The sequence below is a fragment of the Myiozetetes cayanensis genome, unplaced genomic scaffold (genome assembly GCF_022539395.1).
Source record: "Myiozetetes cayanensis isolate MyiCay16 unplaced genomic scaffold, myiCay2020 scf2-11, whole genome shotgun sequence".
NCBI classification, from domain to species: Eukaryota; Metazoa; Chordata; class Aves; order Passeriformes; family Tyrannidae; genus Myiozetetes; species Myiozetetes cayanensis.
In genome coordinates this window covers 57734191-57751660 of record NW_026087411.1, presented here as the reverse complement: position 1 = coordinate 57751660, position 17470 = coordinate 57734191, and the positions used below count along the sequence as shown (strand labels likewise).

General features: G+C 36.2%; 1 protein-coding gene across 1 annotated transcript in view; it reads right to left on the bottom strand.

Annotated features, from left to right (window-relative positions):
* Positions 1-1325: 1325 nt before the first annotated feature.
* Positions 1326-17470, bottom strand: part of AHI1 (Abelson helper integration site 1) — a 91910-nt gene continuing 75765 nt past the window's right edge. Inside the window, exons 23-26 of the mRNA XM_050316814.1 lie at positions 17250-17412; positions 15699-15799; positions 6464-6543; positions 1326-2476 (exon numbers count right to left, since the gene is read on the bottom strand). Of these exons, the coding sequence (XP_050172771.1) occupies positions 2245-2476; positions 6464-6543; positions 15699-15799; positions 17250-17412 (576 nt within the window). The 3' untranslated portion in view covers positions 1326-2244. The remainder of the gene's footprint in view (positions 2477-6463; positions 6544-15698; positions 15800-17249; positions 17413-17470) is intronic.

The window sequence follows — 17470 nt, the reverse complement described above, 5'->3', positions numbered from 1 at the left end:
ACATGGAAAGGCAGGTTTTCTTTAAGTGAATGTATAAGCCTATTTCTGAACAAAAGTAAAAAACTGCCCTTGCCGTTGTGCCATGCTAATAATTTGTTAAGAGATTTTAGGCTGAAGGTTCTAATTTTAATATCGAAGGATCATAGAGTTTTTTAAAATTTCATATATTTTTGTTCCTTTTCTGTTAAATGAATGCAGAAGGGTAATACCACAGTGACATGGTATAAAGGAATAGAAGTTCCTAACCAACCATGTAGTAGGGAAGAAAAAAAAAAAAAAAAAGGCAAAACAAAAGCTATTGCAATTACAAGTAAACATCATGAAAAGTTTATTTTCAACTCTTGCATTTTCATGTTTGGCTCTTATCTGATTCCTTCTGCTTAATTGTTATTTGGAACTATGCCTTGGAAGGCACTACTGCTGCTTCTCCTCTCAATTTGGAAAGTGTGGCAAAGCAGCTCTATTCAGCTTCAGAGCAGTGAACATAATTGGAGCCCTAGTTCGCAAGCATGAAAGGAGGTGCTGTGCCTTTGATTAGAACTACCATTTCTCTGTGGTGTTTATCTGAAGTGTTATTTCTGTCTTCAGTGTTGACAATGCCAAATTAACATTTTACAATGCTTTCCAATGAGCTCCCAGATCTTGGCTGCTGCTCTGCTCTCCCTGACGTGGAGCCTGATGTCACTCTGCCTTTATTTTAAATGTGACCCAGGACATTTTAAGAAATGTAAGATGTTGAGATTTTTCTCCTGTATAAAATCTTTAAATCCCACACATCCCACAGGATGATGAGTTGAAATATATTGCAAAGGCTGAGAAATGAGAGGTAGAGCCCTGCTAGAATCAGGCAGTGCCAGGACTAATGTAATTTTACACCATCTCTGACTGAGGAAAGAGACATTACTAAGCTTCCAGTACTGCATATGCAAGCTCTATTTAAGAGTGGACTTCATACACATACTGTAGGCAAAGCAAAGCTAGGACTGCTAGCAAATATCAACTACTAGTGGGGTGAAAAAAGAGTATTTGCTGTTGTGCTTTGCTCGAAAGAAAAAAGTTTATAGATTTTTCTGGCTTCAAAACATGTGCAAGAAAGGTATTACAATATACAGCAACTAGTCCTCTGCATCTGGGTGCATTTCACACATCAGTGCCCAACATTGTTATTCTCACTTCTTTTTTTAATGGAATCAAGTGCCCTGTCTACTAAATAAGGACTTTCTAATTTTATGTTATTTATTGCTTCATAGGGGGAGGAGGAAGAATTTCCTAGCAGAGTAAAAATAAACTGGACATCATCAGTCAGAAAAAATACCAACACTAACTGCTAGAAAGTGTTTCATTTAATATAAAACATAAATCATTTAACACCATAGATAATCAGTGAATTCATCAGTAAAAGTTCACAAAATAATACTCAAGTAAAAAAATAGATTAATGACACAAGTGAATAAGGACTACAAGTAAAACAAACAGCATAGTTGGATATGAAATATTTCATTCAGACAAGAAAAAAGTATCTTTGGCAAGACTGCTGCCAAAGCAGCCAGGAATTCTGACAAAACTGCAGTGAATCTTTACTATGTGCAAAAAACCTCACATGAAAAATATAACTGCCTGGAATTTGCAACACTTATTTACTTTGATAAGAACGAGAACTCCTACTGAAGACAGCGTAGTTACATAGGTAGTTACTCAACAATTCCCTTCAGAGCTGCAAAATACAGTCCAAGTGAGTATTTGATGTCAGGAAAATATTTTTAAAAAGCTTATGTTTTCAGGTGTGCCTTAATGTCAGCAATACTTTGTAATTTTACTGTTCTGAACACTCTTCTATTTTACTTACAACACATTTTAAAATGCTAATTTAATAACATATGTAGTGGTTGAGCTTGTTTTGTTCTAGATCACACTTTTTCACTTGATTCTCTGCTCACAGTGGATTGATCTAAAGCCAACAGAAATACCTAAGTGAACGTTTAATCAGGTATCAAATTAGGAAATGTTGTATTTGACAGTGTCAGGTTTTTTCCAGTCCAGTGAGGAGCTGAACCTCACTGTTGATTTCAAGGACAAAAGTCACCCAAAGCAGGTTTACACCATCAGTAAGTCACAACAGGTGGCATTTTGCATATTTAAGTATTTTAATTTCTTTGCTTGTTGTTAATCCTAGAAGAGAGACTGTAATTGTAGCCTTCAATGTGTGTAATGAATATCACACCAGTATTCAGAAATAAATTATGACTATACATCCTGGCATTCGGGCTCAAAGGCAATATTTGTCTTTCCATTTGTGCTTAAGTTTGAGCCTCTCACTGCCTTTTTCTTCTTCTTCTTCAATTCCACCCCATGGGATGTAGGTTCATTTTCAACACCATTAGCTGTAACTGATGATAGAGGAGTATCGAGACTCATTAAGTTGTGCTGATTTTCTCTCTCATTCCTCTGTATCCTTTTCTTCTTTTTCTTTGTACCTCTAGAGGAAGGTGGATATAAAAAGAGTAAAAGAAACACAAAGTTAGCCCAAATTTAGAGCTTTTTCCACCCACAGCTGATGTGTTAGAGCAATTGTCTGCCTGTCCCCTTGAGCACAATGCTGAAACAACTACAAAAACTACTGTTCCACAGCAGAACAAAGACAGAAAAACCATGAAGACAAAATATGAGAGCACTCCATTCAGTCTACTTTTTATCGTAGGATTGCTTTGAAAAGAACTGCTCGTGATCTTAAAAAACAGCTTGTCTTGATCAATAGTAAGCAGATGTAATTAAAAAATACAAATTACTAGTCTCCTCCTCTCATAAAAGCAGTGGCACTTTTATTTTTTTTTACTTTCCTAAGCTCAGACATCAAAATACTTGTAATTAAAGAGAGATTTCTAGCTTATTTATTCAACAAGAATAAGACAGGCAGGCAAAGTCCATAAGATTAGTTTTTTCCATTTTAATTTACCTGAATGAGGACAGATTTACAGAATCAAAAATAACTTCAATGTCTATTTATGCTTATCAGGCCTCAGTGCCAAAAGCATCAACCAAGCTCCTGTATCTTTCCCAGTTAAAGCCTTTAAGTAGTCTTGCACATGAAGCCAGGGATTTTGCAATGTCACACCACTTCCACCATGAATTTCCACTCTTGGTAGAAGTTGTAACCTTATTTAGCTGTAAATACATAACAGTACTTCAACTATAACCTTTCAAGGGCAGGTACTGTCTTTGTTCAAAATCTGTATTGTGTCTAGCAAAAGAGGTCTTGGTTTATGACCTGAAATGTTATGTTGAATGCTTCTGAAACCATAAGAAAATGGATGAATCAAGACTGAGGAATATAATGTATGCTGTTTCCCCAAAAAGGGTGCTGCAAGTGCTTTTACTGTTGGTGTTACTGTCCTAATGTAATCAGATTTTATACATGAAAATGTTTACACATCAGTCTTGCTAATGAACTGATGACTATCTGCCTATAGTTTGAATTTTTTAAAAACCAAATTGTATATTTATGAATATGTGGATTGCTGCGGCTCTAGTACTGGAACATCTTAAGGAAAAGTTTCTGGAGTTTAAAACCTTCTGAGTTATGATTTCTAGAATAATGTGAAGAAGTATCATAAAATCATAGAATTAACTGGGTTGGAAGAGACCTCCGAGATCATCAAGTCCAACCCCTGATCCAACCCCACTATGATAACCAGATCATGGCATTCAGTGCCACATCCAGCCTCATCTTAAAAACCTCCAGGGATGGTGAATCCACCACCTCTCTGGGCAGCCCATTCCAATGCCTGATCACTCTCTCTGTAAAGAACTTCTTTCTAATATCTAACTTAAACCTCCCCTGGTAGAGCTTAAGCCCGTGCCCTCTTGTCTTACTGATAGCTGCCTGGGAGAAGAGATCGACCCCACCTGGCTACAACCTCCTCTCAGGTAGCTGTAGAGAGTGATGAGGTCACCCCTGAGCCTCCTCTTCTCCAGACTAAACAACCCCAGCTCCCTCAGCCTCTCCTCATAGGACTTGTGCTCAAGTCCCTTCACTGCAGCATGAGGAAACTGGGGAACAAAAATCATAATTATTCAGTAATATAAGTACTAATGTACCAAACTGAGTGTTCAGCTGGGTCTTGTGTAAATTCATGTAGAGAGTACTACAAAACTGTGCAGCTCAACAGAACTGTACAATGGCAATATATCTGAGGAGATAATGTCTGTATTGACAATTAGTATCTAATCATCAGTATTCAAAGGGTGAGACTACTATGCTGATTTCCAATGTAAAACTACTCTAATTTTGAGAAACAGTTTTCATCTTTTTATTATTTGAACATCAGATGCAATGATGTATCAAAACTTTGAGGCACTTATACTGAAACCACTGAGCATCTATTATGTGGACATTTCTCCATATCTTCCAGAGTCTGAAGAAGATAGGTTAACTGCTTGGCTAAGATAAATGTCTACTACCATCTTGTATAAAATTCAGCTTTCCTTCTGCAAAACCTTAATTTCCATCCAGGAATTCTCAAAGACAGACGTGTCTTAAGGAATTCCCATTCATTTTCTTTTACAGTAGGTATTGTAGCCAAAGTGAACACTTCTAGTAAGGCAAAACAGCAATCATTCACTTGGCATAGTGAGTTGTGCAGGTGTTTACAGTTTCACTTCATATTGAAAGCATGTACTTGGCAATCACATCGCAGTTGATTCTTATGAAATTTATTTACTACATAATTCCTATCACATACATAGATGTGACATGGATATTAAGTCATGTTGATACTGCTGTTAGATGTTAAAATAGAAAACTTCTCCAGTTAAGATGGCAACACTAGCATGCATGTGATTTTTTAAGGATATTTCAGACACATCAACTGCAGTGAGGAAGAACACTACAGCTCTGTCACAGCCCCTGCAGGCCATGTTTTTGATAACAATGAAGTGACAGTTTTCATGAAAAATAGGCAGTTGTGCTTCTGAGATGTTTTATTACCTGATCTGTCCTGTATAAACAGAAATATGTGAGATTTGTCAAACTAGTGGCACCAGCAGTGTCAGAGGATCTTCTCTCTTTTAGCTCTCAAAATACGGCAAAAGCTTGTAGTCTTTCCTGAAAAAAGCTTGGTGCACACAGTCACTGCTATGAAGTACTATGACATGGAGCATGCACGAATTCAGACTGGAATCTCCGTGATGCTCTTGTTCCCTGTAGTTCAGAAGGAGGGAGCACGTTCCAGTGACTCAGGCATGTAGGTGTCTTCTCTCACCTTTACTAAATGCCAACTGAAGTAGTTTTGAGGCTCTGTTTCTTCAGTGTGACCTCTTTGTCAGGACAGTCTCAGTTTCCACTAAAATGAACATTTCACATTTGGTATGACTCAAAATTCTTGAATTTGCTTAAATCATTTGTGATTCCACATTTTAAATCTGTGGTGGCACATTTTTCAGTGGATGCCCTGGAAAGGTCACTCAAAATAGTTTTTCCTGAAGTTCTACTATGGAGTTGAGTCATACCAAATTTTTGATACTTACTTCTAACAGACTGTATTAACCATCACAGTAACCATGCTTTTAAGGCACTTCCTTCCTTAATGTATATACTATCAGAATAGTTATGCCCAGAGTTCAATACTGAATTTTGTCAATGTGTAGTTATACAGCCCCACTCCTCATCACACGTGAGGGTTAAACTTTCCACTCACACCTTATTTTCAAACCCAGATACAGACGGAGAGAGAAAATTAAAATTAAAAGGCAGGTTAAAATTAGATATGTATCTGCACCTACAGCATACATGCACGGATTATTTATATGGGGAGGGGACCAGTCTGGCATACAATCAGTGAAATAACTTTTCTTAGGTGACAGATATAATGGCAAACACAGGAAGTATTTTCAGAAATTCTTTTTGAAGTATAAATGGTTACAACAGCTTAAGATATTGTGGAAGCTCTTATTCAAAACACTGAGATCTTATCTGCTTACAGCTTTCATGCAACGAATAGATACGATTTTTAAAAAATACAAGTGTCACCATCAAAGATGTTGGCTTGCGCCTTCTTAGAATGTGACAACGTCTCACGATTCACATTAATTAATTTTTAGAAGGTGCAAAAATAGTTTAAAGTTTGTAGCAATAAATCCTAATACACAGCTAAGGCATGCCAGTGGATGGCCCAATATCCTGAGTCATATCCCTGAGTTTTGATTGTCAAATACATTATAGGCCTTGCTCTTTTGGGGATAGAGAGTATGTGTGTGTGTGTGTGTGTGTGTGTGTGTGTGCAGACATATATGAACTATGATTTACTTCACATTTTGAGTGTGAAGCACACTCACTCACTGATAATCCTAAAGCTAACTTTTTGTTTTGCTTGATAAAACAAAATAAGCCTTCCAACGTTTTTCATCATTTTCAAACAGCAGTTGTAGAAAAAACACTGCAAATTGTTTTAAGTTATTTCTTGCTTACTGTGTTGCAGGTGAGTCTCTATCTGTGTCACATTTGGAGACAAATTTTAGGTCCCCTGACTTACTGATGACTGGTGACATCTGCAAAAGAAAAAAAAAAGCAAGAAGGTAAAAAGAAGACAGACAACAGGGCCAACACATGTGCATAGAAAACCCACCAGCTTCCTGAATAAGGAGAGAATATACCTCGTTTGAAAAAGAATGTCTATAAGCCATAAAATGTTAACTCCTATGTGGTTACAAACAAGGAAACAGTACCCTGCTATACAAAAAAAAGCTACTTGCAAATAAAAGACAGTTTTCAGGTATGTACAGAAACAGAAGGTTATGAATCTGCTTGAAGTCAGCTTAAAATACACATGATCTGTAAGGATTGAAGTTATTTCTGCTCCTACAAGATTAAAAGCACAATGCTAAAAAGACACCTTGTTGCATAATTTTAACAAGATAAACCTGTGGGGTTTTTAAGTCTGCAAGTTTAATTCAAAAGCAGTTGAAATCACTCCAGGTTACTTTATAATTTAGGCCTAGAAAGACCCTCCCAAACCTGGAAAATTTTAGGTAAATTCTCTCATTTCCAACCTAACTAGTGGGTCTCTATCAAACTTCCTCCCTCTACAAACCTCTTCTAATTCTAACAGGTCTCATACTTACTGCAAGAGTTCCCATAAGAAAATGCAGGTGCCCTCCCTGAGTCTTCAGGAACAGATTATTTTATTGGTTTAATATTTTTCTACTGACTGAGAATAAACAGGATCAGCTCCCATTGACTTACTGAATTCGTATAAGCACACTGCCCACAACAACCATGCTCAAACGTTAGTCATTAAAATTAGTCTGCTGAAAAAACACAGATTGCTGGAATAGTTTAGACAAAAGTCAGTCTATTAGAATACTGGCTGGGCTAGGAAGAAAAATCATCTACTTCACACACAAAATCCTTGTTAATACAGTAATAAACTTGAGACAAAGTCAATGGTAAAAGTAAACACAAAAGAAGGAAATATAATGCCACTGATATGAAAATACAAAGGAGTGTTGTAAAGGGAATGACTCCAAGTAATTAATACTTCCTTCAGCACTTGCAGCCTTGTGGTCCCCTGCCATACACAATCACGAATTCACTTCACTTGCAGTCAAAACAAAATCTTTTTCTGAAAATCCTGTGTGAATGATGTTGAACCATTTTTTTTACCCTCCTTTTTTAAAAAATATTACAGAATCTCCTCACAGTATAATCAAATATAAACCATTCCTAAGAACAGTGAGGTAGAATTCCCTGAAGTGCTACTACAGAAGACTGACCTCTTATAAAAACAGACTAAGATTTTTAATATTTTCAGACACCTAAACACAGAAAATTCTACCTGTTTTACAGTTAGAAGATTAAAGTAGCCACCACATTAATCTGCCTATCTGAAAGTTCTTATGATCTGTTTTAAAAAAACCTCATCACATAAGCTTTATATATTAAAGCACAGCTCTTTAGTATAAGTACCAAGGAAAGAAAAGCACACAATCGGAGACTAGCTGTGTTCCTCTCACATGGCAACTAGTGAGAATTCCTAGGGTCTGTAGAGAATGATTCCCAGTTCTCCACAGCACTGTTTGAGTATGATAGGTTTCTTATCTCATTCCTACAAACTTTAAAGCATGTAATGAAGCAGGAACCAGGTACTAGATCTTTTTGAAGCAGACCTCACTGTTGCTACCTTCTTTTGTCTACGTCACATATCTTTGTGTCCCCCTTAACCTACTCCTTGAACTATTTTTTCCATCCTAGTGATGTAAGAAGTAACAGTACTGAAGGAACAAGAGGGATCAGCAGCAGATCCAAGGAGGTGGTGCAAGAGCTGGTGAAACAAGGGGATGCAGCAGGAAGAGGAGCACAGCAGAGTAGACAGAGGCTGGGAAAATAGGCAGGAGGTATTTGGCTAAGGAGGTGGTGGTAACACTCATATGCCGAGGATTCACTGAGGACATTTCAATGTAAGGAGCAAGCCAAAAAGGGCTAGAGTATGGAGGAGCTGGAGAAGCTGTTGATCTCATCTTCGTCCATTTTGAAACCTCTTGACCACTCGTTATGCACAGGCAGATCTCCCTGGAAGCTCCAAACAGCTCTGCACTATTGTCACTGTGTCTGTACTAAGATTCAGTAAACCTAGTATTGGACCAGATATGGTATTAGTTATTACATCCAGATTGCAGATCTTAAATATTAATACAGAATTATTAGGGCAGTGTTTGCTTTAAAGAAAAACACCCTAATATTTGATACTTATGCATATTTTTCTGTTCGCAAGAACAAATACTGAACATAGTACAAAAAATGAGCTCTTTTGTAGAGTGCCACTAATGGTGTTCTATTTTGTTGCCATATTCTAATTCCCCATCCTTTGAGAGATACAATCCACCAGAAGGAGAAGAGAACATTAGTTCATATCAACTGTAGAAGCTTGGATTTTCTGAAGTTTCTTTTTCATAGTTTATGATCATAAAGATTGTAACACAATACATATTTTCCTTTTATAAAAGGCTTGCTTGCTTTACAGCACATTTTTTTTTATACTTAACATTCTCTGTGTTGCCACATAAGAAGCAACCAAGGCAATACAAGTAAAGGCAAAATACACAAAAGTATATCAAGTTCCTGATCCCTGCTGTAGAATCCACAGTAGTAAGTCAAACACTAAACCCTCCCAGTGCAACTCATGGAAACAATCAGATATATTAGAACATACTTCCTAGCAGAACCTCAAGCAAAGGACATCTGAAGGAAATACTAGTGACAAAGTCTCATCCCAAGTCTGCATCTTTGGCAGTACTTTCCTCTAGGCTGCGCAGAGCCATCACTAAGACTGATGGTCTGCAGAGGTTCTCTGACAGACTAAGAAGGAGATGGACAGAATGGAGTGGTGCAGAAGATCTATTCAGGTGATCCAAGCCATGACAGTAAATGAGCTTGCTCTATAGCCTACTCTGCAGAGACGAACTCTCCCATAAAAGCTGTTTCTACAGAACTTGATCTAATAAAAGATTCACTGGATCAGAGATAGCAAGAATAAACATGTCTCTCTGCCTGTCTCAGACTAGTCTTTAGGAAGTTACACTCAGTATTCAGTTTTTATTTTGTTTTCTATTACACAGTCCATGGATAAAAGACTCATAACCGTGTGCTTAACTCCCCAGAACTCTGATGCCTCCTGACAAAACTTTTCTAACAAGTCAAGTTTCAGAGAAATGTGGTGACACCACACTCGTCATTTTCTTTCCTGCTATTCTGCACCCATCCACAAATTTCCCCATTAAATTAACAACTGGCAGGGATCTTTGCTAGAAGAATTACATATATTTCTTTTGCCATGACCTTCCTATTTAAAATGCAATTAACTTATAATTGCTTTTCTCCCCTTTCTAGCATTTTTAAAGAACAATTCTATCCAAATCAGATTGACCATATTCTAACCCTTATGTCTAACAGTATTAACTCAGTTGTGATCATCTAGCAGAACCATGGCTCTGTACACAACAGACTTTAGCATGGATTTCTATCTTCTGCACAAAATGGAAAATCTGGTGGGTGAAAACTGTAATCATGGCTTGACAAATACTGTATCTCAGAAATCAAATCCACAAGATGACTATTTGAGGGACAACAAAAGGAGGAGAAAGAAGAGGGGAGATGATACTTCAGACTGAAGAAGTATGGTTTAGAGCAGCTGTTTTCAGTTTTGAAGTCTTAGCCTCTGGGAATTTATCTGTGGTCCCAGCTTTGCATTAAGATTTGCATAAAAATAGCTTAATTCTCTTCAGAAAGAGGCTATGAGGACCCAAGGAGAAAACATGGGGAAGGGAGAGGTTAGCTTGCTACTGAGAGCTATCTTAATATTATGCGTCCCTCAACAATATTTTTGGTTCTGTTTGACCATTCAGTGGCTCAGCCTGATTCTTTCTACCTTGAAACAGACTGGTCACTTACGGTAAATGACTATTTAATCTCTTCTTTTTTTCCCCCAACAGATAATTATTTGCTTATAAACCAGATACCTTCTCTTTCAATGACTTAAATACTATAGACAGAGGCATAAACATTTTTTGAGACACAACACATAGCTACCAGTTTACAAAGTAGTAACAAACATGCTTAAGAAAGAGTAATTCATCTTGCTGATGCAGTCAACAGACTGAAAGAGAAGGGATGCCATCCAGAGGGACCTTGAGAGGTGGGGCAATGCAAACCTCATGAAGTTCAACAAAGAGAAGTGCAAGGTCATGGCAATCCTCAACACATCTACATGTTGAGTGGAGACGTGATTGAGAGCAGCCCTGGAGAAAGACTTCGGGGTGATGGTTGATGAAAAACTCAACATGAGCTGGCAGTGTGTGCTCACAAGCCCAGAAAGCCAACCTGGGCTTGTGTCCTGGGCTGCATCAAAAAGGAGTGTGGCCAGCAGATCGAAGGAGGTGATTCTCCCCCTCTAATCTGCTCTATTCCAACCCCTTAGCATTCTATGATTCTATAACTCTAACTTGAACAGTAAAAACCTTCAGAAAGAGAGATCTGTAATCATGTTAGCAATGAATGAAGCCCAGACTTATAAACTTCTCTATAATCCATTTTAATTCAATAGACTATCACTTTTTTTTATAGCTGCAACCTCTCTGAACCTTGAAAATGAACACACTTTGTGATATGTCGAAAGTCTTCAGCTCTATTCACTGCAAGAGTTTAATTGTATCAATTTCTCAGTGTTTCCCTCATTACCATACTTATATCTTCCTATTCCCTCCTCCTCTTCCCAAAAGATCACTGAAGGGATCCTAAAAGTCACTGAAATGTTTCCCAGTAACCTGAAGAAAGACACCATTACAGAAAATAGAAACCGCACAAACTCTAAAATAAAAGTTTTTGATGACACTAATAGAAAATTTTCTAGCTACTATTTTTGGAAATTGAGAGCAAGTTTTCTATGCTTTTTAAAGTTTTAGATTTAATAAAAAAAATTTGAGCCCACAAAAACACAGATATGGAAGGAGCTCAAGTGCAGGGGAAAAATGTCAATTGCTTGGCAGGTTAGTTTCAGACACAGTGGGCTAAATATTCACAAAGTCTGACAACAACCTTCTCTAGGGGAAGAAGAGTGAGAGCATGAATTATTTATGTGAACAGTGATAATCCCAAACTTTCCTTAAATATACATGGAATCAAGTTGTGATGATCTTTGGGCAGATTATCCAAATTGTGTAATAATAATGCGGTTCTTGACAGCAACCCTTTTGATGCTTATGACCATTATTTTACATCTTGGTATCATTTTTCAAAGATAAATACAGTAGAGAGACTATTTTCTTACACTTTTAATGGAAATTTTAAATTAACACCTTCACTCCATGAAATTTCTATTGGCAGTTTAGATGTATGTTGTAATTAAAGATGATTATGACCTAATTTTGTGGCTCAGGAGTTAAGTAACTCATAAGGCAGGAAAACAAGGTTTGCATAAAATTATTATGTTATGAATGCAAAGCTGATGGTAGAAAGAATTTTGAAAGCAAGTCCTTTGAACTACAGCCTTTTTTTAATTATTTGCAAAGATTAATATTGGATCTTGAGTATTATACCCTCTTCTAATGTTAATAATTCCACTTTATTCACTCATAAAGCTCTGATAATTAGCTAGATATGCATTTGTTATATCTGCAGTTGGAAAACTATTTTTAATTAGACTATCTGGTATTCTCAATAATTAAAACCATAGTCATATTCAACATTCTAAGTGCCCTATTTAGTCTTGTGTGGTAGCAAAATCTCACAAGTAATTTCTATAATGATTTTCACAGTAACTGTTTCACAGGCTTAAAAAAGCTAAATATTTGAGCAAACGTCCAAAAAACCCAGAAAGAACGATATAGCAGACCTAGGTATAACTAAATATTAGGGAAAACATGCTTGTGGACAAAACCCAAACACAACCAAAGAATGAATTATATTTTCCTGCTTGTGGTAACAACTTAAACAAAAACTTAATTATTAATTAAAATATATTTGGATTAAAATAAAACAACAACAAAAACCAACCAACCAAAACACATAGGTATTGCAAAGTAATGATTTTTCTTATTTCCCACATTAAAGAAATTGGAATTTCCTTTCATCAGGTCTTATACTGAAAAAAAAAATGTAAGGAATAGGAAGAAAATTTGCTGTGTCACTACTGCAAGACAGGAACTGCCATAACTGATCAGCCCCCTCAGTGGTCGTCTTAGCAGCTTTGTCTGAGAGGTATCCGGTATTGCCTAAAGCCAAAGCACTGCAGAACTTTCATTCATTCTGACAAACGGTTATGACAATTTGTTTCTTCTAAGCAGAACTCCGCTGCTTTTGTAAACCCATTGCACTTCAAGGTATCACAAATCTCACAGAGATTAGATTCATAATTTCATTCAATTGTCTATCTTCTTGATGATTTATATGGTGTTGATGTGACTTGAAATTAAAAAATCAGTCAGATTTGCGTTTCCCAGTCATTCAGATGCTTTTTGGAATTTCAACCGTTACCTCAGCCTAAAATGTGTTATTAAAGCAATTAATCCCTAAGCACATACATTTAATAGTGTCTTATAGTAGGTTTATCAAGGTAACTACACATGGGATAAACAAAAATTTCCTTCTACCAATAATAGATGTGCTCCATTCCAGATTAATGTTCCTGATCTTGTTTAACAGTAGAAGGAAAAGAAAAATAAAAGAAATAAGAGTGCATCTAGTTCACATCAGGTACTACTTTATATGCTCTCTCCACTTGTAAGAATATCCTCTTATATAAATTTTTCCAGGATCTGTAAATGTTTCATAACTTTCCTCTGGACTCTTTATGATTTTGTAGTGCCCTTGGCTGCTGTGCAAGATAAAAAGCAATGTATATGCTTTGTTTTGGACAGTCACTGTACATTTGTTTCATTGTATCTTTTGAATTTCTATATGTACTACACAGACTACTACAAAATTCCAACTAATTATTAAATATGTAGTCAATTTAACTCAAAGTACAAGCAGAATCCAAGTAAAGAATATTTCAATTAAATATTACTAAAACTGAGTGTTAGTAAAAAAGTACTACTAGTAATACAAAAACAAGTGTTAGAAAAATGTCAACCACAGACAGATGAAAAATTAGAAGCAATCAGAACTAAATCAACATTGCTTCTCACAAAGCTGAAAAACAAGTACTAGTTGCAAATGTTAGTAACATTAGTGTACATAAAAGTATTTTGATGCAATAAATTGACTAGATTTCTTCTAGATAAAAACAGAAGAAAAAGATGTGGATAACAATGACCAAGTCTAATAACAACAGGTGTCTTGGTACTTCCCTCTTTTCTAATCTGGGTATGAGCGAAACAGGGTGATTACAACAACATATTCCCTCTGGGATACCTTCCTTGCCTCTAGCAATGTAGACAACAGATGAAAGAAATCCTCAGTGACATAATTTTTCCCATATTTGTTAGTCTGCCTTTACTGCCAGTGCCTGGAAGTAATGCACCCTTGTCTCTCCTGGACAATGGTTTGGCTATGAGTTTCTCAGCTATAAAGAAACTTTAGATTAATTATTACTACTAGGTGTAGTGATTAATTCCATTTTTCAAGTATAGTTAGAGACAAAACACTTAGTAATTCAATTTATGGCAGTTGGCTTCAACAAAACTGCCAAGTGAGTAATCTGTACTCAGTAATTTATTAAATGCTACCTCTCTCTATTCACCTACTAAAACCAGAAGCTACACAAAAAAGGTTAATAGAAACAGCATTGAGTATTTTAACCTTGAACACTGCATTTTCTTTTCCAATCTAAATAGTTGTATAATTCTATACATTACAAAGCAAAGATTAGATAGATCATCTGGAAAAAAAAATCCCCAAAATTGTAACAAAGTAACACAGTATGTTTTGAGTCTTGCAAATCAGACATAAAATATTAGACTCAATTTTACAAAAGTACATGGAAAAGTCAAATACTCTGAAAGACATCTGAACAATGTTCATTTTTAAAGTGGTTATGTTAGTAACAGTTGTGTAAATGAATAGTTGTGGAAAGCACACTTATTAAAGATACAAAGATTTTGAAATAAAAATTCCTTAAATTCTAACAGTTATTGACCTAATTTTTATCTTTTTTTTTTTTTTCTTACAAATTATCCCATGTTTTAAAACAAACAAAGTCTTATTTTCACAGAAGGGAAACATAACCTATGTCAAGTTTCTAATCTCCTTCTGGTGAAGTGAGAATCAAGTGGCCTGCTCTGCACATAGCAGAATCTCTAAAGCTCAGAAAAGAAAACTCCAAATAAAAATCAATTGCTCAGTTTTGACTAAAAATTGAGTCCTGCTTCTTTGTTCTTCTGCATATACTGTATTCTAACTAAAATCACAAAAACAGGAATGTTTTTGCACACATAGTATGTGGTATGCAAGCAACAACATAATGCCATATGCAATTGCAACCCAGTGCAAGTATATGGTGGAAGTGGAGAGATAATAGATAGCGTCAAGGCAGAAGCCTTTCTTACCTTTGCTCCTCTAAACTATGAAGCCTCTATAGTTCACCCTCCTAAGCAACATACAGGATGGGTGCAGCCATTCATATTGGAGATCCCTCAGCAGCTTTTAAACAGAAAGAGCCACTGACATGTAAGCACATTTAGGTGCAGCATATCTCCTCACCTGGTAAAAAGGCTTCACGATCACATTGCGTATCTTTAATGAGGATACTACAAGAACTGGAAAACTCCCAAGAGAAAAACATCCCAGCTCTTTCCTAAGCAACATGATAGACAAAGGAATTTCATGGTTGAAAATCTGAAGAATTTGTGGGCAGTGCATATTCCAAGAATGACAGTCAAGTACCTGAAATTATGTGATATTTTGACAACTCCATATTGTTTCCTCAACAGTGGCTGTAAGAGATACTTCTGTAAACTTTGGAATCAATGGGAGATTTGCCACTCATTAAAATGGTGTAAGTAAGCAGAATATTTAATTGTCAAATGATGGAACAGCTGATTCCACGCAAGACAAACATTACACTTCTGCTGAAAATCTACCTACTTGCCTGGAATGAGGTCTACACATACGAAATTTTTACAAAAAAGATAAAAAATTAATACTGTCCATGTGGTACACAAGAGATACAACGTAACATTACTTACAGAATCCTTCCTTCTAAAAGTATTACCTTATCTAATGTCAGAGAACCTTCCTCTGCTTCTGTTGGTTCTTCTGGTAGGAGAGGAGCAGAATCTGATACTAATTCTGAAGGTTGTTCTTCACATTCTTCTGAAAAGAGGAACCATAATTCACCATTATAAGAGCAATGAAAGAATTTATGTGAACCACCATGACATTATGATCTAGCCAAAACCAGATGGGAACTGAAACAGGTGAAAAATGTTTGAAGCCAATCATTGCATGAGAATTTATGAAAATTCTTCCATAAACTTTTATCCATATTAGTAAGCTTAGATTTAAATGTGATTTATATATTTGTTATTATATAAAATAAAAGCATTCAAACATTTACCTACAAAGTCCATACTGATAGCAGTGCAACTGATACTTAACAAATGTATCATATACATTTCTTTTGATTCAATAATAAGATGATTCAATCACCAACTGAAAGAACACATATACCAGAGATTTTTTTTTGCATAGCTGGATAACTGCCTCCAAAATTTTGTTTAGGTTTTTTTTTTTTTTTTTAAGAACATATTTTTAAGGCCATCACTGAAGACTCTTCCTATAGACTTCTCTCTGGGTTATTTTGCAAGGAAGAAAGGCTGGAGAAAATCCACAGGATGTGCAAGAAGAGCACAAAGGGAAAGGGCAGGAGTGAATCTACCTTTAATTATACTCAACTGAGTACAGTGTTATGTCCAGGTCTTTTTTTAGAAAAGAGGCTTAAATACTAGATCTCACTCGAAAGACAGAGGGAGGAACTACAAAATGGGGGAAAACATCTTGAGAAATGTTGGGTTAAAGGATTTCTAAACACCAGCATAACTGATAGTTTGATAGTTTAGGATGGCAAATGAATTTCTGGTACCATGCAACCACATGCTGTGTCCACAAGCTGAATACTAACAACTATCAACACACTGAGCATCTTTAGAGCAGTTTACTAAGTAGGATGCTTCCTATATTATTTGTTCAGATTCATTTAGGTTTGTCTGTATCAGTTTAATCAAAGCTGTTTTAATACCAAGGACCTAGTTGCAAGTTCAATGCTCAGATATGAGATTTAAGCATGACTGTTCTTTTAAAACTTCATACTGAAATCCACTTATATGGGAACTGAACATTCTCCAGTACAAAAGGGGGAAAATTAAGAGGTTTTACAAAAGCTAGATCTAGTGGAGATTGCCTAAGAAAAAACTAAGATGTTTGTAAAATGCTTTGGTGTGTCCTAAATCATTACCAAGGTAGGGCATGAACCAGGTTGCTGTATATGTAAGAATAGACAAGGAATCAATCCAGTTGACAGATAATTAAGTCAGTACTACATAAGCTGGAATGTTTAACCAAGAACAATTACCTTCCTAAGTCAGGTATGTCAACTTTCTAAGTGGTTAGCTATACAGTTTTTGCACCACAATAAGTCATCATTATGCCATGTGTGTACTACATGAACTCCTATCTTCAGAACAATAAGCAGTACAGCACGGTAAAATCTTGGACCATCAGTTAAACCCACACCGGTATACCAGGAAGACAGCAGTAAACTTACTTTCACCAGCCACATAATTAGCTGGAAAATAGCCTTGCTGTCCATTTGCTAGGCTGCCAAACCACCAGTTATCATTATCTTTGTATAACACTTGGATAATGTCACTGCGATGGATGGTTAGCTCATCTGATCGATGCGCTGTGTAGTCATAAAGAGCCACTACCTAAAAGAGAGATAAGAGCACCACAGCTTTATCACAACCATGCCACAGAGAAAAAAGC